This window comes from Micropterus salmoides, unplaced genomic scaffold (assembly GCF_014851395.1).
Source record: "Micropterus salmoides isolate LMB-PRFRI ecotype aquatic unplaced genomic scaffold, ASM1485139v1 Ms_hic_scaffold_12, whole genome shotgun sequence".
Classification (NCBI taxonomy): Eukaryota; Metazoa; Chordata; class Actinopteri; order Centrarchiformes; family Centrarchidae; genus Micropterus; species Micropterus salmoides.
Window position 1 is genome coordinate 15,090,780 of NW_024040263.1, and position 27,626 is coordinate 15,118,405.

General features: G+C 40.8%; 1 protein-coding gene across 11 annotated transcripts in view; it reads left to right on the forward strand.

Annotated features, from left to right (window-relative positions):
- Nucleotides 1-27,626, forward strand: part of LOC119899130 (receptor-type tyrosine-protein phosphatase delta-like) — a 142,855-nt gene that overhangs the window by 82,953 nt on the left and 32,276 nt on the right. For 3 of the 11 annotated variants that reach the window (XM_038713559.1, XM_038713564.1, XM_038713566.1), the window contains exons 7-20: nt 7,592-7,737; nt 11,480-11,621; nt 17,336-17,524; nt 18,863-18,871; nt 20,672-20,689; nt 22,344-22,454; nt 23,540-23,551; nt 24,109-24,378; nt 24,898-25,007; nt 25,499-25,696; nt 25,978-26,103; nt 26,251-26,398; nt 26,540-26,685; nt 26,980-27,124. In XM_038713559.1, coding sequence (XP_038569487.1) covers nt 7,592-7,737; nt 11,480-11,621; nt 17,336-17,524; nt 18,863-18,871; nt 20,672-20,689; nt 22,344-22,454; nt 23,540-23,551; nt 24,109-24,378; nt 24,898-25,007; nt 25,499-25,696; nt 25,978-26,103; nt 26,251-26,398; nt 26,540-26,685; nt 26,980-27,124 — 1,770 coding nt within the window. The remainder of the gene's footprint in view (nt 1-7,591; nt 7,738-11,479; nt 11,622-17,335; nt 17,525-18,862; nt 18,872-20,671; nt 20,690-22,343; nt 22,455-23,539; nt 23,552-24,108; nt 24,379-24,897; nt 25,008-25,498; nt 25,697-25,977; nt 26,104-26,250; nt 26,399-26,539; nt 26,686-26,979; nt 27,125-27,626) is intronic. The other 8 variants (XM_038713563.1, XM_038713567.1, XM_038713569.1 and 5 more) reach the window with 5 other exon arrangements.

Sequence of the window (27,626 nt, forward strand, 5' to 3'; positions counted from 1 at the left end):
GTTTTAAGTTATGGTTCTGGCCAGCTGCCCACCCACTCTCGAGGCTGACTATCATGGCCCTGGCTCAGGCCCTGATATTGGTCTCATTTCTCAACTTGTCTGACAAGCCTGCCTCAGTTCTCATTTGGGGAGTCATCAGCTAACCACCCACCACCACATACAATACTATGCAGCTGGATCTTTCCCTGGCAAGGACTGTAAATTACTTATTCTATGCCTAACCATTGACCTGAGCGCGCGCGCGCACACACACACACACACACACACACACACACACACACACACACACACACAAACACAGGAAAATGAGATGCGCAGGCACAGGTGCTTGGCAAGTTGTGACAACATACAGAGCAGTGTTTTCAGATGTGATCAAAACTTCCAACACGCATACACAAATACTCACAAAAGCTATTCATGCTCATACACAACACATGTCCACACAGAAATACCCAGGATTATTTATGAGTATGCTTTGTATCTATTTGATCAGGAAGCTCAATAACCATGATCCACTACTCAACCAGTGAGCAGAAATAGTATTCATCTCAAACACACATGCAGGATTAGCTACTGTTAATGTCTGGGATTCCCCATCTGCTGCTTTTAGCTAAAACTATTCTAAAGCCTACTCATTCTAAATTCTTATGTGTAATTTTATACTTTGCATCCAGCATCTCAGAGCTTCTATTTTCCGATTTGTAACTTTGATACCTGCACTATCAAAGTGAGTGCATATCATGCTGCTGACTCCATTCCTTGTTGATTTGCTTTGTGTGGAGAAGCCTGTCTGCTTTATGCTTTTTTGCATTATATCAGCTAAGTGATTGAGGGCACACAAGATGCAATTTTTTGTTCTTTGTGTTTTGGAAAAGATATGTGTATGTTCCATTATTGTTTTAGTTTGTGAGCCTTATTAATCAGAATCATTCAAATAAAATAAAAACAAATGAAGATAATATTATGAAATTGAATTTAGTTGCTCTAAAATGTATTTGATCCTAGTTGAAAATTAAACTCTCTATGTACTTTCACATTCAGTTCTCACAATTCAAATTCAGTTTGCTGAGACACCTCCCGTCATCAAGGAAAACCAATCGAGTGCAGATTCACAGAACTCCTTTTCAGCCAATCAGCACTTATCTCTCTTTACCATCTCCTTCACTCCTCTAAAACTATACATGTGCGCTAACAATTTTAATCTGGGCTGCTTTCTCAAAGAGGAGCAGTAGTGTTACAAACCAGGATTCCATTGAAACTGAAACGCAAGGATGAAACAATACCAACTTGGAACCTGTAAGTTTGGTGTTTTTATGTTGCTTTACTGTTTATTTTGACTGTAAGCCTGTTGAACTTAGCGCTAGCACCCTCCCCAGCTAATGTGGCTAGCGTCTACACTGTGATTTTTGTGGAACTTTATTATTATTATTATTATTATTATAATCTACAAAGTGCTTCAACAAGTGCAAAGACTACAATACCCAAAAGACAACAATACAAGCAAGAACACATTGAAAAGACCAAAATACTAATTATACTGCATCGCTAACTTTAGCTCAGCTTGATTTGTTGTTGCATACATGAAAACCTCTTGTGCTCCTTGATGTTCGCTGGTATGTGTGTCTGTTGCTGGAGCATGTATATTTACCTCATAGACTCGTGGTACACATGTGAAAAACAAATGGTCAATTGCTTGGCAGTGTTGTGTAACTTTGATTTGCACCAACTTCCTCATACCTGAAATCTGTAGTGGCCCACTGGGCACCTTCTGATTCATTCATACACTTAGCGTTATTGCAATACTAGTATTAGTGACAACACTGCAGCTCCATTACAGTTCTGTTGTAAAATACACATAGTAATACTGCCAACAGCGCTTGATCTGTCCTTCTTGCATTGCATTACAAACACATCGGGAACACATGCAGAATGTATGAGCTTTTAGTACATGTCACAACATAAGTTACATATATATATATTAGGACTACTTTTTATTAAGGTTTAACAGTTAGCTGTTGCAGCCATTAGAAGCTGTTTTTATAATGTAATATAGTTATTTCTTTGTCTTCTGTCATATTGCTTGGTGTTAAAAAAAAATACAATTCTTATGGAATGCAATTGCTGTCCAGGCTGTTGTCTTCCTGAAAAGACATTGGTGTTGGCACATCTACTGTTCCCTATGCAGCTCTTCAGGCCTTTCTAACTTCCACACCAATGATGAGACCTTGTCTGGACCTAGAAGATTACATAACAGCTTTGATAGGTTCCAGTTTGCGTGTATGTATTAGTTGCCAGTTTATTCGCTGAAACGAATGCATTCTAATTCAGTGTGCAAATCTTTTGTCTAATGTCTCTTCAGTGATGTGGAGAAATAAAACTTAACAGTATAATGTATAAGAAACAGTGACTCTGCCATGTTTTACAGATCATCTGAGTGACCTGATAAAGCTTGTGTTTAGTTGAAGTGGACACACCAGACTTTCCTGGCAAACAGACACACCAGGTTTCATGCTTCTGTCAAGCTAAAGACAAGACAGCGTTCAGCAGCTAGTAACCACTGTGACTTGAGAGCTCCATTACCGGTTTACACAACTTCATTATACAGGAGACCCTGTTTCCATTTCATTGGTTATGAATAAAGTGCTTTAATTTCAAAGAGGGGTTTGGCCTTTTTGATGAAATAACAATGAAAATGTGAGTTTTGCTAGTAATCTTTTACTACAGGTAGTGAATGGTGTTGACAGATCACAGTATAAATTTTACAGTATTCTCTAAAGCATTTTAAAAGGGTAACAAACAGATAATCTGCAGGAGGATAACACATGGGATAGCTACAGTAATCTCTATACTTTTACTTTGATAACATCCTTGTGTTTATTATTTATAAGGTTTCTTTTTATTAGAAATGATTACTTGACTAATGTTTACATCTTCTTTGTTTCATATTGTACATTCCACCCCCCAAAACCTGACATTTACTATACATTACATAGTTAGTGTTTCCCTTACAAAACTTACTGTGCTACATGTAAACACATTAGCTCTATATCTCTTCACAACAAATGCGTTCTACTTCACTGGGCTATGCAGGTGACTTCTCACAAATGTAGGCTACCTGTTAAGACAAACTAAGAGAGTGTATGTTTATGGTTTAGACAGTTTATGCATAAATACTAAGCTAACATTATGTGGCAGAGACTTTTCAATAGTAGTATGCTAATAACAAAGCAAGCGGAGTTAACGTTAGTGTTGTAGCATGAAGTTCCAAATAAAGCAAAATGCTACATCCAACCTGCTACTCTGCTTATTTAACTGGCTTCAAATTCATTTTCACATTTACACAGTTCCTCTTGACTCTCCCTCAGTAACAGCATCGCTGTCAACAACAATTGCTCCAGTGTTGTGTACAATAGATGCTACCCACATTTACTAGGGTGACCAGACGTCCCTGTTTTCCGGGGACAGTCCCCAGTTTTGGTGGCCTGGCCCCATCTGGAACTGTCCCCGGAAATGTCAGTGTTAACTGTGTGTTAATCATAGACTGTATAAGGTGTTAACAGACCTGAAATCAGATTTTTACGTGGCCAGAAAGACTGGAGAGCAGAGAATACAGGTGTTGTGCCGAAAAGTGATCGTCCACCAAAAATTGATTGCCGTCTGCGGGAGCACGTGCAGTATGTTAAAGCTGTATCGCCCAGTCTCTTTACGACTGCAACTGGGTCTGGGTCAAACAGACATAACGTACAAATAAACATCACGGAATAATCATAATTGTGGCCAAATAAGTGTTTGCCGTTTATAACCAGGCCTGACATTTATGTGATTATTGGCAATAATAGAAGCCTGTTGTTGCTGATGGAATATGTGTTTGGTAGGCCTATGTCTAATATCCTTGTTTATATTTGGAAAACAGACTGTAGCCTATAATTAACATGATTTACTGCTGAGTTATATATAAAATAGACATATTTTTTGCTATTATCTTTGTGACCTTACATTATTTAACTTGCTGTGTACCAACCAATCCAGTCCCTTTTACCTGTTAATACCTTTAAATGGCCAATACAACCCATAACATGCAGTATTTCACTGCCAGAAAGTGAGTGCAGCCTCTACTTATTGAAGGTTTAAGGTTATGCTTTTCAATTTTAGTTTTCAAATGCAATTATTCAAGTTGAGCAATTTAAATTAGAATTATTCAAATTAAATGTCTAGTGATGCATATTTCTGCCCATACATGCATCTTTTGTGGTTAGTTCCCTATTTTTTTCCTCCCTAATATGTACTTTCCATTCATTTCCCAATCTTAATACACTATATTGGTAAATCATACTCCCTGAAGGTTTGCGCTGGCATCTGTTCTTACAAACTCCATCTCTCTCACTGTGTCCCTCTAGGTTAAGACAGCATCTGCCAGCTACAGCATGTCCCTGCAGTCTCCTACAAAGTGTCATTAGCTTCATTTAGTCTTGCTATTTGTCTTTCCTGCAAACCCCCATCACCCCATAATGGTTTGCAGGTTAATGTTGAATTTGTCATGGTTTATAAAACTTCTAGTAGTTGGAGGAGAAGCATAGTAGTGCCTGCCATCAGTCCAGTTTACCTGAATATCAGGTGAGATGTTAGCAATGACATTGGTATTTCTTTGATTTTAAATACCAAAATGACATAAAGTAGATCTTGCCCCCTGGAAGTTTATCACATATCTTTAGCCCTGACTCAAAAGTGGTCTAAAGGGTGGAGCTGACTTTGTAATCCCTGCCATCTGTTGTGTAGATCAGGTCCCACTGTATGGCGACCTTTATGTAGGCCACCCTCCATCCACCCCAAACACACACCAAGAGGGGAAAGATTGGCACTGTCTAATTCCATTTAAATCTCTCTCTTAAGACACACTCACTAGTTTCCCGTCACTTCCATCTTAGGTCATGATGAAGGGAAGGAGGAAGGCTGTGAAGAATGCCTGGCAACATGCTTGAGCACCTGAAAGCCTATGACTGCTGCAGAAGTGTCCCCCTAGAAGAAGTTCTTGTGTTTCTTCTTTGTCATTTTATCTCCATGAAATGATAAACCTGCATAATAAACCTCCTTTCCCCTTAAAGTACTACAAATATTGAATTGCCCTTTTGAGCTTGATCCCACCTCTCTCTCCTTGGCCCAAATGTCAACGCTTAATCCTACCAAAAAAAAACCCTGATGATCTTGGCAGAAGAGAGAACTGTTAGGACCTAGTTAGAGAGCAAAGAAGAGGAATGAGGGCTGGAAAAAAAGAAGAAAACAGGGATGATGATTTCCGATAAAAAGTAGCGGCGAGAGAAGAGAGAGGAAACGAGAGAGAAGTGGAATTACGAGAGCGAGTTGGGAGAAGTGTGCAGCATACGGTTGCACCCCCCCCCCCTCCCCCTCATTAAGTCAGTCAATGTGACAGGAAGACTTATGTAACACCCCAGAGATGGAGGGAGGAGATGGAGAAAGAGTAACAAGGAGGAGGATGAAAGAGTGAGCAAGGAGAGCAGCTGTGAAGGGGTGGGTGGGGTGGCGGGGTGGGGGTGGAGGGGTGATTCAGTGGCATAGACAGAGGAGCGGGTAGAGAGATAAAGGGGCAAAATATGAGGAGGAGAGAACCTAAGACAATTAAACAGGAGATATATGAAGAGAGGGATCTGGGTTAGATAGATGAAGAGAAGGGGGGGGAAAGATAAAAAAGCAATTGAAAGGTCTACCATGCCTTTTAGTATGGCTCTGCTGGCTTTACACTTTTCATTTGTTTTGTGGGGGAGAGATTAGCAAGAGGATTAAGAGAGCGATTCTCCCGCTCCTCATTCTTTCTCTTTCCCTCTCTCTTTCTCTCTCTCACATGGGCACACGCACATTTGCTCAGTCACTCACTAACTCATTTACGCATGCATCGCACACACAAGTACAGTATAATGGCATGCTTTTAGAAATTGTTTGCATGCAAGTACATGTTTATCCTGTGACTGCAAGTTTCCCACTTGGGTTAATAAAAAGAACTGAACTGAACATAGTAGGGTTACAGCTAACCATTATTTTCATTAATTTACCTGTTAATCTGAGAACTATGTTTCTGAATAATCTATAGGTTGTTTAGTATACAAAATGTCAGAAAATCGTGCAGATTTACTTATTCAGTTTGCTTGTAAAAACACAGCACATTAAATCACAATAATTGTCAATCGACAAATTTTTAATCGATTAATTGTTTCAGCACTAATACATATTTTGTACATGAATCACACAAGCACACTCTCACATGCACATATATGTGCACAGTTCATGACGCAAGGATGAAAGTTAGACACAAAAATGCACACACACACTTTCTCTCTCTCTCTCTGACACACACACACACACTGTTCTATTCAGTCATTGAGGTAGATTTGGCCGTGAGCCAGTGAGGTGTGGAGGTGATTGGGCAGCTTGGGGCTCTCAGACCATGTTTGCCAGTACATCTGGCTCGTTCTCTCTCTCCCTCTCCCTCGTATCCACCTCCTGCTCATCTTCCTCTCTCGCTCCACTTCTGCTGTTCATGCTTTCTCTTCCTTCCCCATTCTGCTCTCCATCTGTCTCTCTCACTCATTCCCTTCATCTCACTCGCTCTTCTGTTCAGCTCTCTCCACTCTTTCAACACACACAGTCTCTTTTTCTCTCCTTCTCTGAAAAGCTTAGCTTTTCTCTCTCTCTACCTCCCTCCTTTTAAACAGCAAAAAGCAATTTCTCTCCCTTTGTCAGGGCGGTTGGCGGTAAGCCCTTAAGTAGGGATTTTCTGGTTTGGCTGGAATGCCATTAGGCGAGCTGACGGTGACGTGCCGTGACTGACGTGCCGAATCTTTTTGATGTCGTGATGTCACAATCCAGCGGAGGCTGTGGTTATGATATTGTTGGCGTCTCCGGAATGAGGGGCTTTAGTGGTCATGTCAGGAGTAAGTCTTCATAAATCCTTTATGGCACAGAAATATTAAGCTTCTTTGGTGGTACAGGGACAGAGTGAAAAACATGGTGGAACGTACACACACGTGTACAGAAAGAAAAAAAGATGCACACACAGACACAAAGCCACCCATATGCACGACTAGGTGCACATAGTCCAAGAATTTGTTTCACACCGTAACACACACACAACTAGCTACTTTGTTCAACAATGTTCACACATTTTGGAAACCATCCTAGTGGCTGCATCATTGTGTGTCATCGTTTTTTTCACTTAAATTGCACGCACACACACATCTGGCATTTTCCCCTTTCACACACTCTTGTTTTAGTACAACAGAGATCAAACATAAGTGTTACAGATTTGTGAATGACAGATTATAGCAGTATATTAAGTGGCAATCTGGTGTATTTGGAAAACACAATAATCCATTAGAGAATATGTACATGTATGTAAAAAATGCTTATTAGTATAGTGGTAATGGCGATGTGAATGGTTGTCATTTTAAGAGCATTGTGTAAATCAAATCTTCTTCATCTTCAAATCTCCTGTACTCATTGACATGTGCATGTGCATACACGTACAAACAGCAATGTTGGGAGTTTGAACTTGACTTTTTATACATGTCTTTCCACACAGCACCCCCCAGATTTACACGAACGCCAGAAGACCAAACAGGAGTCCAGGGTGGAGTGGCCTCCTTTGTGTGCCAGGCCACAGGGGACCCACAGCCCAAGATTGTCTGGAACAAGAAAGGCAAAAAAGTCAGCAACCAGAGATTTGAGGTATGATGATGAGACACTAATGTATGTGTATTGTACTTCTTCTCATGTGGAAATGCTTTAAGCTGAAATGGGAATGGGTTACCATCCCAAAATGGAGCTAGAGCCCCCTCCAAAAGTATTGGAACGGTAAGGCAAATTCTTTTGTTTTTGTTGTTCACTGAAGACATCTGGTTTAAGATCAAAAGATGAGTATGAGACAAGAGTTCAGGATTTCAGCTCTCATTTCCTGGTATTCACATCTAGATGTGTTAAACAACTCAGGACATATCACCCTTTGTTTGAACCCACCCATTTGTCAAGTGAGCAAAACTATTGGAACATGTGACTGACAGATGTTTCTTGTTGCCCAGGTGTTGCCTTTTAGGTTGATTGTCCAAACATTAAATAGCTCTGCATGACTAGTCTAAGTTTTCATCCTTGGTTCAAACCTATAAAGACATTTGCTGTTAAAGAGGATAAACCAACATGAAGACCACAGAGCTGTCTATGGGAGAAAAGCAAGCCATTGTCAAGCTGAAAAAAGACGACCAGAGCCATTGGACAATCATTGGGTATAGCAAGCACAACAATATGGAATGTCCTGAAAAAGAAAGAAACTACTGGTGTACTGAGCAACAGACGTTGAACAGGTCGGCCAAGGAAAACAACAATAGTTGATGACAGAAATATCGTGAGAGCTGTGAAGAAACCCCCAAAACATCAGTAAGTGACATCACCAATGACCTCCACAGTGCAGGGATGAAGGTATCACAATCCACTGCTCGAAGAAGCCTCAGAGAGCTGAAATATAGAGGCCACACCACAAGATGCAAACCACTCATCAGCAGGAAGAATCGGTAAAAGCCTGGAATAGCATCACAAATGAAGAATGCAACAGTTTGGTGATGTCGATGGGTCGCAGGCTTGAGGCAGTTATTGCAAGCAAGGGTTATGCCACCAAATATTAAATGTTATTTACTTTAAGATTATTTGTTCCATTACTTTTGCTCACCTAAAGTTGATGATACACGGAGCAACTTTTAGAGCAATGGTGCTGGGCAATGTTGCCGTCAATGGTAATGAGTAAAGATTACTACCATAATCCCCTTTCCCCACCACTCCATCCGCCCCACACCGCCGCCAGCTGTTCAAAACATAGTCGGACCTGCCACTAGCAAGATTGCCCAGCAACATTGCTCAAAAAGTTGCCCCGTGTATCATCAGCTTAAGAATGCTGTGATCTAATACAATATGTGATATGTTCTGAGTTGTTTAACACATCTAGATGTGAATACCAGGAAATGAGAGCTGAAATTCTGAACTCTTGTCTCATACTCATCTTTTGATCTTAAACCCAAATGTCTTCAGTGAACAACAATAATAATAATAATGGCAGCTGAGCTGACACCGCTAGTGGACTTAATTATTAGTATATCAACAGAAAAACAATTGGCAATTGTTCTGTTAATCAATTAATTGTTTAAAGGGATAGTTTTGGGAAACATGGTTATGCTTTCTTGCCATGAGTTCGATGAGGAGATCAGTACTGCTACTCATGTCTGTCCATTAAATATGAAGGTAGTGCCAGTTAGCTTAGCCTAGCAAAAAGGGGTAAACGGCTAGCACATAGCCCCCACATAAAACTGCAACGTAAGTGAACTTCAACTTCTCCCTACTCTGCCAGTGGAGCTTGTGGTCACCCTAATCCTAATGTGATAATAAAATCACATTAGATTAGAAAAAATCTTTTTGTATTAGACTTTTTATAGGCCAAACAGTTATTGATTAATCAAGAAAATACTGCAGATTAATGAATAATGAAAATAATTATTAGTGGAAAGATTAAATGGCTACCTTACATTTAGGTTCACCAGATTCAGAGCCCTGGTATTGTGCATGCTGACTCACTCGAAGTGCCTAAATGGAACAGGGCCATCATTAATGTTGTTAGTTACACCTGTGTTTTTCCTTTGATGACAAGGGCCCACTGTGAGAAAAGTGTATTGCTGGTACTGTATTACAATGAAAGTTGACATTTAAGTCAATAATTTGTGTTGTGTTGTGTTTTGTTTTTATTAAATTTTTTTTCATCAGTGTATACTGTACAAAAAGATAAAAAAAAATAAAATATATATATTTATTTTATTTTTATTTTTTTCTGGTAATACATGGATACCAGTTAGCATAGAAAGCCAAAATTGTACTGTTAAAGATTTTATCAGTTTACCTACTTTTCTTCATTTGTAGTCCAAAGGTTATACAATGTGTGAAATGCTATCTGCCCCAACTACTTCAAATGTCAGATGATGCCTTGGGTTACAGTATATGAGATTCTTATATGATCAGCCTTATTAGTTTCCCAAAGGCTCTAACCTTTGATTTATTTCTTCACCTCACAAGTCACTATTAGATGGAGATGTTGAACCAGCCTCTCTCCTCCCCAGTCAGTGTCACCCTGAGCTCTGGGTGTTTTTCTACTTTAATAAGTCGAGTTTCCTCCTAGGTTCAAGTTCATCTTGGTCTCTTCCTGTTTGTGATTAAATCACTTGGGGAGATATTTTATTTTTAATCCACCCTATAGAAGCTCAGCCTACCTGCTGTATATTTCTCTTTTCTGTCCTGTCGGTCGGGAGTTGATGTGGGATTTCTTTTTATTAGATTTCAGTCAGCGGAACCTTTCTCAGAATTCAGGATCCAGATCTATTACATGCATGTATTAACCTCATGCAAGCGCATTTAAAATCTACAATCCAGTATTTCAGATAAACGTATTCTGTTACCTACCCTGAATATCAAAATGACATGAGAGATAAGGACAATTGTATTCTTAACTAACTCTGCTCTCCATTCTTTCCATTCAATCCCAAATTACTTTTAATCAGTGCACTGCTACCTCAATTATAATGTGTGCAGTGATTGATCCTAGACTGTGGATCTACTGTACGTAAGACCTGACTATTCCTCTCAGACTTCACAGGCTGTCCCCTCATCTTCTCTCAGCAAATAAAACACTAGGAAGAGGCCTGTTAATCATTGAATTGCAAACAAAATTAAAGGTGACATTAACACCAAACTGCAACACCAGTCAGGGTCAAATGCTTCAGCTGAACATTTAAATTATCTGTAGCACAGTGCATTTTTTTTATAAGATAAAGCTTGATGATTTCGTTAAACCCGCAAGAGCTGATTATTTGGCCACTTGGGGTCAGCAGAAACAAGATGTAAACATTGGCATATTAGTTGCGTTCAACTTAATGCAGCGCTGTACGGTGCTGACTTAACGTGACGCATGCTTAACTCAACATAAGACATATTGGTTAGAAATTGTGTCAGACAGCACTGCAAAACGCAATGTCACACCTCGCGGGAGCAAGGCGGCAGCAGTTGCTCAGTCCAGTGACCGCAGTTGCTTTTCTCCGGCTATAGAAAGTTGGAACCACCTTTGAAAGTTATTGTTCTAAACTCACAGTAAGCTCACGCAGGTAGAAAGTGTCCAACTTGACGGCAGTGTTGTTATAATTTTAATGTGTTTTTGACCACCTGACAGTGGGTTGTTTTTTAGCTTTAAAAAAGCTGCTGCTGCCACAAACGACCAAGCGATAAGAGTGAACCAAAACGGTGAAGTTGTAGGCTGTAAAACCAAAACGGTGAAGTTGTAGGCTGTAAAACCAAAACAGTGAGCTTTAATTCTCTGTAGGTTTGACACTTTTCAGTTTACGCATTTTGATCCATTGTTAAATTTAAACCCTCTTCCCTCTAACAGGTAATAGAATTTGACGACGGGTCCGGCTCGGTCCTGAGGATCCAGCCACTGAGGACTCCCAGAGACGAGGCTATTTACGAATGTCATGCCTCCAACTCTGCAGGAGAAATCACTGCCTCCACCAGACTAAGTGTGCTACGAGGTAAGTGTGAACACACATGCAAGCCACTGTATGTTTCCATACAGCTTGCTGTGAAGAAATTTTCAAATCATAATACCTAGAAGCCACATGAAAAATAACTGACAAAGCAGACACATTTTATTGGTTCTTATATGTAATAACATTCCTGTAATTTGATGTTTGCATCCAGAAGGAATACTGAATAAGTAGAGGAGTTTACCATCAACTGACATAAATTCTGATTGTAAAGTTTAAAGGATATCCTTATATAGATAGAGGTTCTTTAGTTTAAGATTATAACTGTAGGTGGGGATCTTATCACTGGTTGGAGTACACTGAGGTATAATCAAAGTCAAAATCAGGTTTCGTTGAGTCAAATTTGTGATATTTTTCTTGTGACTTAAAAGCTATTTATGCAGAAGAATTTGAGGCTTGGAGGGATGTGTCCTTAGATATATATTCAAGTGTATGCCTGGGTCCACTGCTGTAGATGGTTTTGTTAGTGTAAGCAAGAGTCCATTAATGCAGATAGTGATGTTAGTGTTAGTGGAGTCCATTAGGAGAACATTATGTACGGGTAGTTTGAAGCTCAAGAGTGTCTTAGTGAGTGAAGCTGCTCGAGTGTGGATAATCACATCGCCTGCCTTTACACGACATGCTCGTGGGGAAAGGATGTGCTGCCTATTGTTCTACCATCTCATTTCTCTCTCTCTCTCTCTCGCTCTCTTGTCTCTCTGAGGGGTAATAACATAGTCTACGGTCCTTCCTCTCCACTCTCTTCTCTTTCTGTCTCGTCTGTCTGTGTTTTTTGTCTCCCCAAGTTCATTCCTTGTTACTTTCTCTTTCACTTTCTGCCTTTACTCTCTCTCTCTCTCTCTCTCTCTCTCTCTCTCTCTCTCTCGCTCTATCTCTCCTCTCGCTCTGTCTCCATATGCTCTTAGGTCCACTACACAGCAACCTCTAAATTATTCACATCAGACCACTCTTTGCATCTTCTGTGCTGTTCCGCTCCATCCACCCAGAATTTTTCCTGTCTCCCAAGGTTGTCTTTCTCCCGTGTGTGTGTGTGTGTGTGTGTACGTGTGTGTGTGTGTGTGTGTGTGTGTGTGTGTGTGTGTGTGAGAGTGTGTGCCGGCCTGCTCAGTTGCGCGTGTACATCCGTATGTGCTCTTGCTTATGTGTCTCTGCCTCTATTTTTGATTCACCAAGAACATAACCACTCATGCACACACAGGCAAACGCACACACAAACGAATCCTCAATCTAAGACAGTCAGTCTTTATGTAGTGATTAGCCTCTTGCTACTCCTCTGAGGAGTCATTGTGTTGCGGATGAATAAGAGGCCACCTGGGAGCAGCTAATAGCCCCTGATAGACTGTCAGTTCAAATGTCAGTCACAAAAATACCCACACACACACACACGTGTGCGCACAAACACAAACACATGCACTTGTCAGTCCTGTCTCCTTGTCTCCCCTGGCTCTGTAAAGACACAGCTCCAATGACTGACTGACTGACTGACTGACCGTCTGACAGGAGAGATCCGATGTTAAGGTCAGCCGGCTTAATTACTGAGGATCAGAACCAGTCTTATTGAAATCTTGGCTTCCAGTAAGTGGCTGTGATTGGCAATGGCTGAAAAAATAATGAACTTCAGAGCAATTATATGTTTTGGGATCCAGCGTACAGTCAGATACTGTATAATTCTTGTTTTGGTCAAAGTTGAGTGTGTCTGTTTGAATTCATCCAATTGAGTCTTGGACAAAGTATTTTGGTCCAAAAATTGAAGTTATAGAGTTCTAATTAATATCCATTCGTAAATTTATATTAAAGAACAATTGTATTTTTCTGCAGCTGCCATCATACAAAATCAATACTTGCTAAGATCTTGGAACATGGCAACGTTGCACACTCTAGTCTGATGAGGCAAGAAACACGAGCGGTCAGTTCCTAGACCACTTTATTTGGTGGTAAAACTGAAAGTGAGTGCAGTATAAATATTGATGATGTAAGTGGGATAGGTCAACGTTTAACCACCATGTGGGTCTTTTTGTGGGGAAACCCATGGTTAGGTGTACCTCACATTTGGTCTGCCTTCATATACACACAATGCAGCTGTGACAAAAGATTGTGCATCATACAAAACTTCCAACTTTACAAACCAAACCAGAGTTGAATTAACACTACTCTGGAACAATCTTAACAAATATTGTAAGAATCATAAGTATTGCAGCAGTAGAGGGCTGTTGTTGTATTTGATTGCAATGTGTTAAATCGGTGTTAATGTTACTGCAGCCATCACTTAATGTTGTTTATCCCCTGAGTCAGTTGTAAATGACAGAAACAGGTTTATTTGCAGGTGCAGATTTTACACTTGGGCTTCTGATACAGCAGGCAGTTCATGCTTTAGTTCCCATGATTCTAAGACCAGACTGGATTTGCAGTCTTCCAGGATTTACAGATGACAAACCCAGTGAGCGATGTGTGCGGATTTATTTGGGGTTTTATATAAAGAGGGCAGTGTTCGCACAGCAGTTCCCATGATTGTGAGACCGGGGTTTTCTATGAGCTGTGAAATCATCTGGATCTGTCACAGTGGAAACACTGAAGTGGGAGCACATCCAAGGGAAACAGTGGGACGTGTGGAAGGCTCCATCAACAAGGGAGTGTAGGGTTACGCATCTGCTCTGACCTCAGGGGGTTCTTAACTGTTCAGCAGCACGCGCATACACACACATACACAGTGGAGCAGCTTTCCCAAACACACTTTGGTGTTGCTTACACCTGTCCCCATGATGAATGGTCGAGAGCTGGTTATGTGCATGTGTTAACGCGCGTGTATTCAACTTATATCACTTCACATCTTCTCAGCTTTAAATATAAAAAAAAGCTTTTGCCTTCTTTTTATCTCCACAAGAAGGCGCATGTGTGTGGGTGTGTGTGTTTTCGTCTAGTATGCGTGCATACCTGTGCTTGTGTTTGCCTACGTTTGCAGGTTCTTGCACACACTTCTGCCTACAAATATCTGCAACTCTGTTGTTTTTTGTGCACTCGTGAGTGGTTATAGAAGAGGTGCGGAGAGATGCATGATCTCAGGGAGTAGCATACTAACGGGGCGTCCTCAGTGCTCGGTGCAGTGTCCCATTCCAGGTAGATGAAATAGAATGTATTATTCCTGCCTATGAGGGCCTGGCTTTGAAGTAAGCATTTGCATAATGAAAGCGGAGAGAATCAGGATTGTTATGCTATATGGGTCCCTTCTGCTCCCTCTCCCTTTATGTCTGTTTTTCTCTTGCTACCTCCCTTGTTCTCGCTTGGTTTTCCTTTCTGTCACTCTTTCTTTGTCTAACTCTATTCCATTCTATTTCATTCTTCCTTTTTTTTTTTGCACTTTGCCCTTTTTCACCCCCCGCCCACACACACAATACTTGTACACACAAACACCTTCTCATCTTGTTCCTTTGGTTTATTATGTCCATGTTTCCATTTGTCAGGCTTTGTGATTGATTGAAACAGGAGATGTTAAAAGGCCACACACGCACTCGCAAAGCTAGTGTCTCACGACCCGTCAGCTACGGTTCGATGGACTAGTACCAGAATTAGCATCTACTTGGCGAGTTTCAGTGCTAGGGTTTCCCGTTAATGAGGCTCTGTGTAGTTGAGAGGGATAAAGTCACGAGGGATTCTGGGGGGAAAAAACATGGGGGAAAAATTAAAATAGACTGTCTTATAGATCAAATACAGTGCAAACGCAGGTGCACGCTCTTTGCTTATCTTTCTTTTTTCACCATGTCTTTATCCACTTTATTATGGATGATTCATGACATCGCAGTTTCAAAGTGCAGCCTTGTACAAAGTTAAGGATTTGTTTTTTAAAAACTGATTTTCTCTGAACCTGTTTGATTCCCTGGCTGAATACAGTATCTTTTCAGTTTGACTGAGCTCAAGCGTCTTTGATCCCCCCATCTCCTCGAAGCATTGTCCCCTCCTCTCCCTTAAATCTCCCACTTCAGTTGAATGAAGTTGGCCCACTGCCTTTGATTTCCTTTATCACAGTGGAATAACTCTTCATGTTTGATTTAATTGCCTAGGTTGTCTATGAATTCACATTTGATTTGCCATCCCAAAAGGGTGCTAGTCCCAGTGGATGTGTCTTTATTTGACTCGCCTATTTGATTCATGCAAGGGGGGTGAACTTCCAGAGAGGGTTGTGTGTACTAGACTGAGCTGGACTGAAAGTATAGCTCAACTGCTACTGATTCCCAGTAGAAGAGAGAGTATTTGATTTCCAATTGATTCCTATTCGAAGAGCTGTTGCCAAAAGCTTTAGTAAAGTGGAATGAAATGTTTCTTATTCTGTTGGACCTCACTATTGGATTCTTCAAAAATCTTCCCCCCGGGCTCAAGTCTGAAAACATATTTTGACTCTATATTGAATCAAAATTTGACTTTTGCATTTGACCAGACAGTTTCCCTTAAATCCTTTTTACGCTGGACCCAACATGCATGGTGTCAATTCAGGGCTTAAGCTGTGTATGTGAGGCATCATGTTTTGTCTTATATTGAAACACAGACTATCTGCTTTAGGTATGTGTCAAATGCACAACATTTTGGGAAATACGACTAGCCTTTGTCTAAAGGTAATGAGATCCACCTACCAGCCCCTATACATCTCACAAATTATGCAAAACTATCTGGAAACACTAATCACATGAATAATTAGTAGCTGGAAAACTGACAAAAGGAAAAAATAATGCAAGTAATATCAGGAATGGTTTTTGTCATGACAAGGTGATGTTATATATTCTACTGTAAAAGCTGGTAGGACATTTACAAGGCTTTGTTTGAAATTCCCCTGAGGACGTAGCTGAACACGATAATATTTCCGATATAACTATATATCAATATACTGTCCTACTTTATCCTGTGTGGAAGGCAATACTTACTAACCCTCATACATGTAGATGTCCTGTTGGCTTATACAGAGAAGTAATACAATGCCAGTGATTCCCAACCAGGGGTACTTGTGCCTCAGGGGGTACTTCAGTTACATACACTGAGTTGTCAGTTTATTAGATACACCAAGCTAAATCTAATGCAGTCTAATACAAGAACCTGACAACCCCTGCTACCATCAAGAAGGTTATATTGTTCACTTTATGTTGTTCATCTGTTTTAGAGGTGTTTATTGAAATGTGTGGTGTATACAAATATGTATATTTGTGTTTAGCAGGGAGATACACAAACGATTTAAAACTTGTGTAGTGATGTATATGTTTAACTAACAATAACCAACTTTAGTATTTTTTTTAGTATTTTTATTTCATACTTAGAGGCCTCCCACCAACCTGAGTCAGTTATGAGACCTGAAACACATGCTGTGATTGAGAGTTTGTGAAAAACTGTGAGGAAAAATGTGCAGAGAAGTCAAAATAGAAAGTTAAAAGTGCTGGAGAAATTGTTAAATACCTAGTGTCTGCTCTAGTAGTAGTATAAATGTGGACTTAACCAAACCCACTGAAAAAGGCAACAAAGCCAACAACTACTTTTATAAATTGAATAGTGTTAACACATTTGAAACATGCTGGGCAATGAGGATGAAGGTGTGTTTGAGCTCATCTGTTAGGACTGTGGGGATTTCGTCAGACACAAAAGGTTGGGAACCACAGCGCCAGGCTACCAAGCTGAACGTGTGAATAATGTCCAGCTCTGTTTGACTTATTTGATCTTTCCAGAAGACCAGTTGCCCTCGGGGTTCCCCACCATAGATATGGGTCCCCAGCTGAAAGTGGTGGAGCGTTCTCGGACCGCTACCATGCTCTGTGCCGCTAGCGGCAACCCTGACCCAGAAATTACCTGGTTCAAGGATTTCCTGCCAGTCAATACATCCAGTAACAACGGACGAATCAAGCAGCTCCGCTCAGGTAACCAATGCTTTTATCCCCCCATTCTTTCCCTTCCCTTCAATCCCAGCTTTTTATTTCCACATTAAGTTTTTTTTCCCTCCCACTTTGCTTTTATCCCTCTTTCAATATCCACTCCATCTTATCCTCCCTCCGCCCACCCCCCCAACCCATTTTTTATTTTCTGTTTCTTCAAAGCTTCTGTTATTCTTGCCCTCGTTCACCCCTTTTCTTATTGCTGCTCCGCACTCCTCCTGCCGTGGTTACTGGCTGTGTTTCTCAGCTGCCCCTCTCTGCTGCTGCTGTGGTTTGAGTTGACTGTGTGTGGTTGCCAGCTTTTCTAAACTCTTCAAGGCCTTAAAAAGTGAACTCCCAACGTTTCTACACTTTTCTCCAAACTCTCCGAGGTCTTCCCGTGCAAATCACCATCACGAAAGGGTTTAATTTTTCACTTAGTTAAAACATTATGAAATATCTGTAACAACAAGAGCATTGGTGCGCAACATGTCCCTAGTCACAGCTCAACACATTTCTTTACAGACAGAATTTGCAAGGTAAACCCAGGCGATGGTGGCATGCACTGAGGGAATGGCCTCTCAAAGACGGCTCACTGCTGTGACTAAACAATCAAACAACCAAAAACAATTGTTTTTCCTCATTTCATGGAAAGTGTGTCTTTGCGTGGGTGTGAAATTGACTCACAGACATTGCATCCATGTTAATTGAGAAAATACATTCACACAATTTGTGAAACTCATAAACAGATTACTTGGAAGAACACACACAGAACAAATTCGTTTCCTGTCAAGCCCCTCAATCCATCTCAATCAGCGTTCCAATAGCCACAGTAGTGTGTAAAATCCCAAACAGTCGAAGCAAAGTCCCCTCCCTCCTCAGTCCTCCTTCTGCCTCCAGGGACCAACTCTGGACCCAAAATCCCTTTCTTGTGATTAGACACCCAACTTTCTGGCTTCTTTATTTGATAACAACCTCTTTGCTTCTGTCCCCGTCTTTGGCTCAACCCTCAACTTCCTGCTTAGACTCCCTTTTTGATCTTTTTTTTTTTACAGAAAAAAGAAAAAGAAATTGAAAGGATTTACAAAATTGTTAGGCCTACATCTTAAAATGTCAGATATTTGGTATGTTAGCCTTGCTTCTTCTATGTGATGATTAAAAAATAGTTTACTTTTATGATTCTTTTAAGTTCTGTGTAGATGATCGATATCCATGACTTTTTTGGGGGGTTCCAGTGCTTTTTCAAGGTGTTTCTACTGAGTCAACTCCTCTGTGTAACCAATTGTCCGATTGTAATGCCATGTCTATGCTGTTTCTTTTCTCTTTGTATCTTTTTAACCACAGAGTCCTTTGGTAAGTGCTTCTGTTCCGAGGCCCACACCCTCAATGTTCACTAATGTTTCTACTGTTGCTGCTGCTGCTCACTTTTACAATGTTGAGGTGTTATTAAAATGCATGGCATGCATTTTACTAACAGTCACATGCAAAGATAATATAAAGCATAGATGCACACACACACACACACACACAGAAATACTCACAAGTCTGCAGGCACCCATGCATCATTTTGGTTAAAGAAGCATACTATAGATGATACAAAATGGCAATATACACACACATAGAATGAATACACATGTACAAACACACATATCTCTGTCACCCTAGAGATAGTTGGCCTCACCCTCACCTGTGCACCTGCAGCCTTTCCACACCCAAAGAATTACAATAACTTTCTCCTCACACTCACCTATTTAATTTTCCACTCCTTCACTTATTAAATTATTCTTTCCCTCACTCACTTCGTCATTCACTCACCCACTTATACTCTCTCCACTCTGCTGTATAGAGTTACCATTCAATAAACCATCAACTCTAGATGGCAAGGCCTCTGGTGGAGCCACTGTAAGGAAATCAATGGCAACCAGGTTTCAGACTACTAGACGTTGACTGTACAGCGTAGTATGTATTTGTTACATCTGGATACTACTGCTTAGAGTTAGTGAATTGGTCATGGACACGTGCAATTTTTAACATCACCATAACAGAGTAAGAAAAGTTAAGTACTTAAAGACTTAAAGAAAAATCCACCCTCCCATACTTTGCTTTAATTTCCACGTCTTTGTTTATATTAACTTTAGTCAGTGAAGTCCTTAGGGACTGTTTGTTGAACAAAACGAGCAATTTGAAGAGGTAACTTTTGGTTTCTGGGACATTTTTGATTAAATGATTAATTGATTAGTCAAGAAAAAAACTTTGCAGATGAATCAGTAATTAAAATAATTGTTAGTTGCAGCCCTACACCTCTTATGGTAAACACAACATTTCGTGTGGCTGCCCTGCAGTCTGGCCTCTTTGACGCCAGGCTTCTCACAGAGTGATTGTTGATGGTCGCTTTGAGAGACTGAGTCTACCAACACACCCCTGTTTGTTCATTCTGAGGGACTGAGACATGAACTTGACATTTATTGCTGATGTTTTATGTTGTCGAAAATGTCCCTGCTGGAGGGATTTAGACCTCCTATTGTCTACGTTTTGCCAGGTAGATTTGCTGAGAGATTTAGAAAAAAATGCCAAACAACAAAAAAAATAGATAAATGATGTAGGGACAATGCCAAGTACTGGAGGATGTATTTTTCATTTAGGACATAAAATATATTTACACACACACCATAGTACCAGAAGGATTACACCTGGTTTTGATCCATGTGGAGGACAAGTGCAGGTTAAGACTCAAAGCAGTGAAGTATACTACACTTAGAGATCTCTTAAGAGACCTAGATGAGTCTACTGCAGACACTACCCTACTCCTACAGCCACATCTGCCCCTGCTGCAAGTCAATGAAGTCAAATCAATAACCCATCTCCCTAAAGCTCTGTCACAGTCTGTCACTCTGCCTATCTAGCATCTGCCTTTCTCTTCTCAGGCTTATTCTGTCTTTATTTATTCTGTCTTTTTCTTTTATGCCTCTCTCTTTCTCTCACTCTCTAAGGATCTATAATTTGAGTCTTTCTCTCTAATTTGATTCTGCTCCTTTCCAAGTTACCCACCCCCCCCCCCCAGTCCCTCCCTCCCTTATCCCCTTCTCCTCCTGTGGTACTAACATTTTCTTCTTCTTCTCCTTCTCTAATCTCGTGCATTCATTGCCCACTCAGGTGGCACGCCCATACGAGGTAAGACTGCTGGGAGGACCAACATGACACAGTGGCCTGATTCCTTTTCAACCCCTGGTTCCTACTTGTGTCACAGATCTGAAAAAGCAGCTCTGGGTGAATTCATCAATATGAGTGTACAGTCCAAAAGACTCAGGACGCCTTATTGGTAACACTCATCCAGCTGCTTCAGATCTGCAGTAGGTGCAAGAGGAGGGAATTGGAATTGAGCAAGCAATTCATTATACTATGACTTTTAATCACCTCCCCACTTCTCGTCTTTCATCCTCTCTTCATCCTTTTATTCTTTCATGTCAGCCTCTGCGTTCGCTCTTTAACACATCGCTTTCTTCCTTGCCATATTGTGATCTCTCTTTTGTATCCATCTGTTTAACATCATGTAGCTTTTTACATCTACTTTCAGTCTAAAGCGTCATGTGTTTACAGCTTGTATTTATTTCTTTGTTGCTTAGTTGAGGTGACACAGCATCACTTTTACCTCTGTTTGTTTGCATTGTAATTGTTTTTGTGAGCGGATATTATTTCTTTTTCTTCTTTTTTTAAAACTTTTTTTTGGGTCTTGACCTAAGCTTGACCCAGCCTCTCCCCTTTCTACCTTGTCTATATTTGCCCAATCAAACGTCCCAGTTTTGTTTTCCCTCCCAGCTGTTATTCGCTCAGCCTGAAAAGTCCAGATGGCAAAGACTCAGACACACTTGCAGACGTTAGTGTGCTCACACACACAAACAGGCACACACATTTCTTCATGGTTTTTTACCATTCCTTCCCTCTTACTTTCTTTGTCATCGCTGATAAAAAGCCCCAAACAACCACTTTTTTGATAAAGTTTTTATGGGCGCTTTTTTGCCTTACCACACCATCTTTAAAGAACTTCTGGTTGACTTTTTTGACAGTTTTTCTATTTTCAGGGAGCGAGAAAGCATCGGTCCCTTCCCAAGGCTTTGCGTATGTCGTTCCTTTTTTTTTAAATCTGTTGGCCTTGATGGAGGTCGGTTGATGATTTTTACCTCCTTATTGGGTGTGTTTTAAAATGACATCACACTCCTGATCCCATTGGTGGATCTGAAAGGGTTGGGGGGGGGGGGATATCTTATTGCCATGGCAGCATCTTTGTAACATTTTATCCTTGAAGACTGAAAAATGATATGCTCCCTAATGTAACTACATCTTAATTTTCAGCAAAGAATTTTCAAAATACTGCATTTGTGACTGGATTTCTCCGCATTTTGGTTGATTTGTTTCTGCCTTGCATGAAGACAACATTCTCCGTTTTTTGTAGGCTTTGTATAAGTGCTTTTTTTTGTTTGTTTTTGTTTCCTTCCCATTTCTAAATCAGGAAGCTGACCCTTGTTTTGGGCAAATTTTTTGCTGACAGTGGTAGAAACGTGTTGATTTCTCCCTATAGATTTGGCTCCCTTTGTAGCCTTGTGTTCTTCATACAGATCTCAGCTTGTTTTCGCTGAAAACTCTCTTTTATTCATTTACTGTTTATGCAGTTCTTACCATTTCTATGTTGATGTATTTATAGAAAATACCCAATTATCTGACGTCTTCCACATTTGTGTAATTGTTCTTTCTTCCTCACTATCTTTCTGTGTGACTCTCTCTCCTCTCCTGTCTTCTACTTCTCCTGTCCATCTCTCCATCCATCTAGGTGCTCTCCAGATAGAGATGAGTGAGGAGTCAGACCAGGGGAAGTATGAATGCGTTGCGACCAACAGTGATGGGACACGCTATTCCACCCCAGCGAACCTCTATGTTAGAGGTAAGATTGGGGCAAAAAAAACAGCCTCTCCTGTGAGAACCAGAGTCCAATTAGAGCACTTAGATTTAAGGATCACGTTTATAATGGATGTGTAGATTGGGACATCTATTCCTAGAAGATATTCATACGTTTTTTGGGTTTCTTTTTAACATAGACAGCTTCTGCTAGGAATGTGCGTTTATCATATTAATGTGATGTGGTGCTATGAAACTTGCTGTGTTTTAGAATTCTTTGCTGTAGAGCCATAAAACAGAATGGGTTTTAAAACGAGAGTTCCTTTACATCAGTTAAGGCTGAATGTTTCACTCAGGCTATTAATCTCTCTGCCCTCCCTTCTTAGCCTTTAGACCTCAGAGAAAAACCAAATCATTGTCTGGTTAAGACTTGTGTTTCTCCCCCAAATCTGACAGGCATCTCACCTCCTCAGGCACTGTCTTATTCAACACGCACAGATCCACACACATACCCGCCAAACGTTTGAAATCTTGGAGACATTTTTATTCCCGTGGCCTTTTGCTCTGTTGTCTGCTCGCCCAAAAAAATATATAAATAAATAAAGGCTTTAAACAGCGTAACGTGCTTTTCTGACTCCTACATCGCTCCCAGGGATACGGAACAAACACACACGCACGACCAAATGCACACACATAAACACACACCTATGTCCTACACTAAAACTATATAAACACATATGCACCCACACACAGACACACACAAACAGCACAGAGTCAGTGATGTGCGTCTAACAGTGCTTGCAGGGCCAGTAAAATCTTGCAGTGCTGCTCAGTGAGTGTTTGACAGGCGGTCTATGGAGACAGCCAACAGTGGAGGCTGCCTTCAACAGGAAGGCTTTCACCAGCACACTGGCCATCTATGGCCTCTGTTTTCTCTCCTTACTATCCTCTTTTTTTTTCTTTCTTTCTTCCTTTTTCTCTTTGACTCCCCTCTCTGTCTGTTGTCACCTTGCCATGCTCCTTTGTCTAACTTGTTTTCTCTCTGTGTCTCCTGTCTCTTCTCTGATATTTTCTGTTTTCCTCTCCTTTCTCTCCTCCTCCCGCCGTGCTCTGTCGTACCTCCCTCTGCAGAGCTGCGAGAAGGTTGGTACAGTACTGTGTGTCTCTTTTGAGTCTCTCCCCAGTATTTTCTTTTCTTCCATTAAACTGCTATTTGTGTTTGTGTGTCTCGGCTGTTTTATGTGCAGTACTGAAGGTTTAAACCTGCCTGTACAGTTTACTCTTTAGAGATATACTGTACCTTGCTTCCTTTTTTTCCCTCTTTTATTCCCTGTAAGTGCATGTGTGTTTGCTGTGAAGTTTTTGTGTGTGTGTGTGTGTGTGTGTGTGTGTGTGAGTATCTTTTGTGTTTTACTTCATAAAATATTTAATGGAACACACCTAAAAACAGCATGAATAAAACATTTTGATTTCACATGCGGATAGTGGTGATGTACAAGACTGTCTGAATGCTTGCAGTCTTCTTTGAATGCCATAAAACATAATTTCAGAGTACACGGAACAACAACCAAAATGATGATCATACTATATAGTGTATAGACCCTGGTTGTCGTTCACTGTTCTGCACTTTAGTGAACAACTCAGAGATGAATTTCTAATCACCTCTCTACTCTTCACGCTTTCATTGCTATCTGGTCCAGTGCGTCGTGTCCCCCCTCGCTTCTCCATCCCCCCAGCGGACAGCGAGATCATGCCAGGGGGCAACGTCAACATCACCTGTGTGGCAGTAGGCTCCCCTATGCCGTATGTGAAGTGGATGCTGGGAGCAGAGGACCTGACGCCCGAGGATGACATGCCCATCGGGCGCAACGTCCTGGAACTGACTGACGTACGTCAGTCCAACAATTACACGTGTGTCGCTATGTCAACGCTTGGTGTGATTGAGGCGGTGGCACAGATTATTGTGAAAGGTAGGTTTATTAGCCTCTATATGAGGAGGCTTATGGGTGAGGAGAAAAGAGCATGTGATTAAGAGGGGGAAGTGATGGTTTGACCTTGCCCCTGGTGAGACTTTGCTTCTGACTTTATTTAAAAGAGTATTTTTAGGAGGACAAAACCACAGCATGGCCTTCTTCACTTGGAATGAGTGTAGTACACTAAAAAGAAAATTTACAGCATAAAAGATATATGAGATAAGAAGTAAAGTTTGTACAGTTTGTATGTACATATGTATTATTGTAATATGTTTCATTGTATTAAAGTATGTGAAAATTACACATAATATTGATTAAATATGGTCTATATAAATCCTTGAAGTGATAAGAACTTTTAACAAACTAATTATATTTGTTTAGTCCAATTAAGTTTATATTTTTTTTTTTTTTTTTTTTTCATTCCATTGTATAGTTCTAGGATACTGAGTCTATCAGATGATTTCTTAACTATAAAGGGATAGTGTGTAAGATCTCTCTCTCTCTTTTGTGTCTCAGCTTTGCCAAAGGCTCCTGGTATCCCTGTGGTGACAGAGAGAACTGCAACAAGCATTACACTCACCTGGGACTCTGGCAACCCTGAGCCTGTCTCCTACTATATCATACAGGTGTGTAACAGAGCTATTGCATGTGCACACAGATCTTAAGAGCTGCTGTAGAGTTTTATATGGACATAAACCGTTATTAACTGCCTAAATCAGTAAGTAGGGCTGCAAAAGAATATGTGCATTGTCTCTCCTGATAGTCATAAAATCACCTCAAATTGCTCAAATGAAATCTGATGTTCTGTTTTATGAGTATTCTCTGACCATGAGGACTAATGAATTGAAATGTTAAGAATGAAACAGAAACTGCTGCACTGAAGCAATGATTCAGTACTCCATTCACAAAAAGCAGGACACCTACACCTACCTGTAGTATCTCTATAAATCTGGTGGTTATTATTGTGTATTGATATATATTGTGTGTTTGTATGTACACATATATGTAGATAGAGCTATACGTAGAGTTTTCTCTGTATAAATTTGTCTTTAAATCAGCATATTCTTTCTCTCTTATTCATATTCTCTCTTGCCTCTTCCTGTCCTGCTTCCTCCAGCACCGTGCCAAAGGGTCAGAGGACCCCTACAAAGAGATTGATGGCATCGCCACAACGCGCTACAGTGTGGGTGGCCTCAGCCCATACTCCCACTATGACTTTCGGGTAGCAGCCGTTAACACCATTGGCCAGGGCCCCTCCAGCGAGGTGGTGGAGGCTCGGACAGCCGAGCAAGCCCCCTCCTCGCCCCCTCGACAGGTCAGGGTTTCACTGAATTGAGCAAATTCAAAAAATGCCATTTTCACAGTCATATTGCATCTATCATTTGGAATAAGCTATTTTGATCCTGTATGAAAAACAAGTTGACTTAAATTCTTAGCTGCAATTTCAATCTGTTGTTATTGGTTCTCATAGAATAACTTTACCTCAAGCTTGGTTGTTATGCAGTATTATTAGCTGCCTGTTATTCTGACTAAAACCTGCTCCAGTGTACAGTACATTTTATCCCAGGGCTGAAGTTATTCCTGTCTGCCGTGCAGGTCAGAGGTCGAATGCTGAGCACGACAACAGCAATTATCCACTGGGATGAACCAGAGGAACCTAACGGACAGGTGGTGGGCTACAGAGTCTACTACACCTCGGACAACACTCTGCCAGTCAACCAGGTGTGTACCTGCATTTGCTTGTTTTCGTTTACTTTTATTAATCACAAATAGACTGATAACTAGTCTGCATGTGTCTAATTACATGAGTGTTCATCTGTGTGTCTACTTGCAGTCATGCATTGTGTTTTGTGTACTTGTTTTGTGCAGTGGGAGAAGCAGATGGTGCGCAGCGCCAATTTCATCACCATCCAGGGTTTGACTCCCAACAAGACTTATTACATCAGAGTGCTGGCCTTCACATCTGTAGGAGACGGACCCTTGTCCCAGGACCTGCAGATTATAGCAAAGACTGGAGGTAAGAGACAGGAAGCAAGAGAGGGATGTCAGGCTTTGCTTGCTATAGATGCTACTGAAAACAAATGCTCTTATTATCTTCAAAAATAAAATAAAATATCTTAACGTGGTTAAACTAATCCTGTTTTCCTCAACTCTATAGTTCCATCCCAACCTTCAGAATTTAAGGGGGAGGCCAAGTCTGAGACCAGTATCTTGTTGTCCTGGGTAGCCCCACCCCAGGGTGGTCCCGACAACCAGATCACAGGATATGAACTGGTCTACCGACGAGCTGATGACACAGAGGAGGTAAGATAAGAGGGAGAGACAGATGGATTGGTAGCTGAGAGGACTGTTTTGCAAGACTAATACATTAATGGATGGTTGGATGGATGATAAGATTAAAGAACAGGTGTGTGAATAGAGGGATGGGTGGGCAAACACAAGATCAATTGATCTCAAAATCAGAAGTTAACTCTATATAGGGAATTTAAAGGATGCTCTTTTTGAAGACCCTGTGAAATAGTAAATACAGCCTTTTTTCTTTTCTTTTTCTCACAACCTGACGTCTTCCGCTGTCCCGTTGTCTTCATGTCCTTTCAGAAGAAAGTGAGCTTTGAGCCTACCACCTCGTACCTGTTAAATAACCTGAAGCCTTTCTCCACCTACACCTTCCAACTGGCTGCCAAGAGCAAGCATGGAATTGGGGCGTATACCAACGAGGTGTCCATCGACACGCCACAGACGCGTAGGTCCAACCACAAAAACTGCCGTGTGTGTGTGTGTGAGTGAGTATGGTGTGTGTGTGTGTGTGTGTGTGTGTGTGTGTGCATGAGAGAGAAACGTTTAAATTATGACAATGCAAAAATGAGAACTGAGACAAAAGTTGAACCACAAATTCAAGAAATGCCATCATACATTTGTATGTGATTGAGACATTTGGCTGTTTTCCTTTTGCATTGTCACAAAGGGGCCGTCATGAATCCAGACATTAACTGACCTCAGATTTGATATTTCAACAAATGTATCATTAAATAGCTAATTTATGATTCTCAGAACTTAACTCAGTCCATGGTATTTCATCAAATATAGTGCCAAACAGCTTATGGATAATTGACAGCAAAGTAACAATACTTAATTTGTTGGACACCAATCTGAGGTCTGTAAGAGAATCAGTAAAAACAAGGTAAGAAGCCAAAGGTTGCTAGATAGAGATGAGAACACCATCATGGATCACAGAGGCTTGGGTA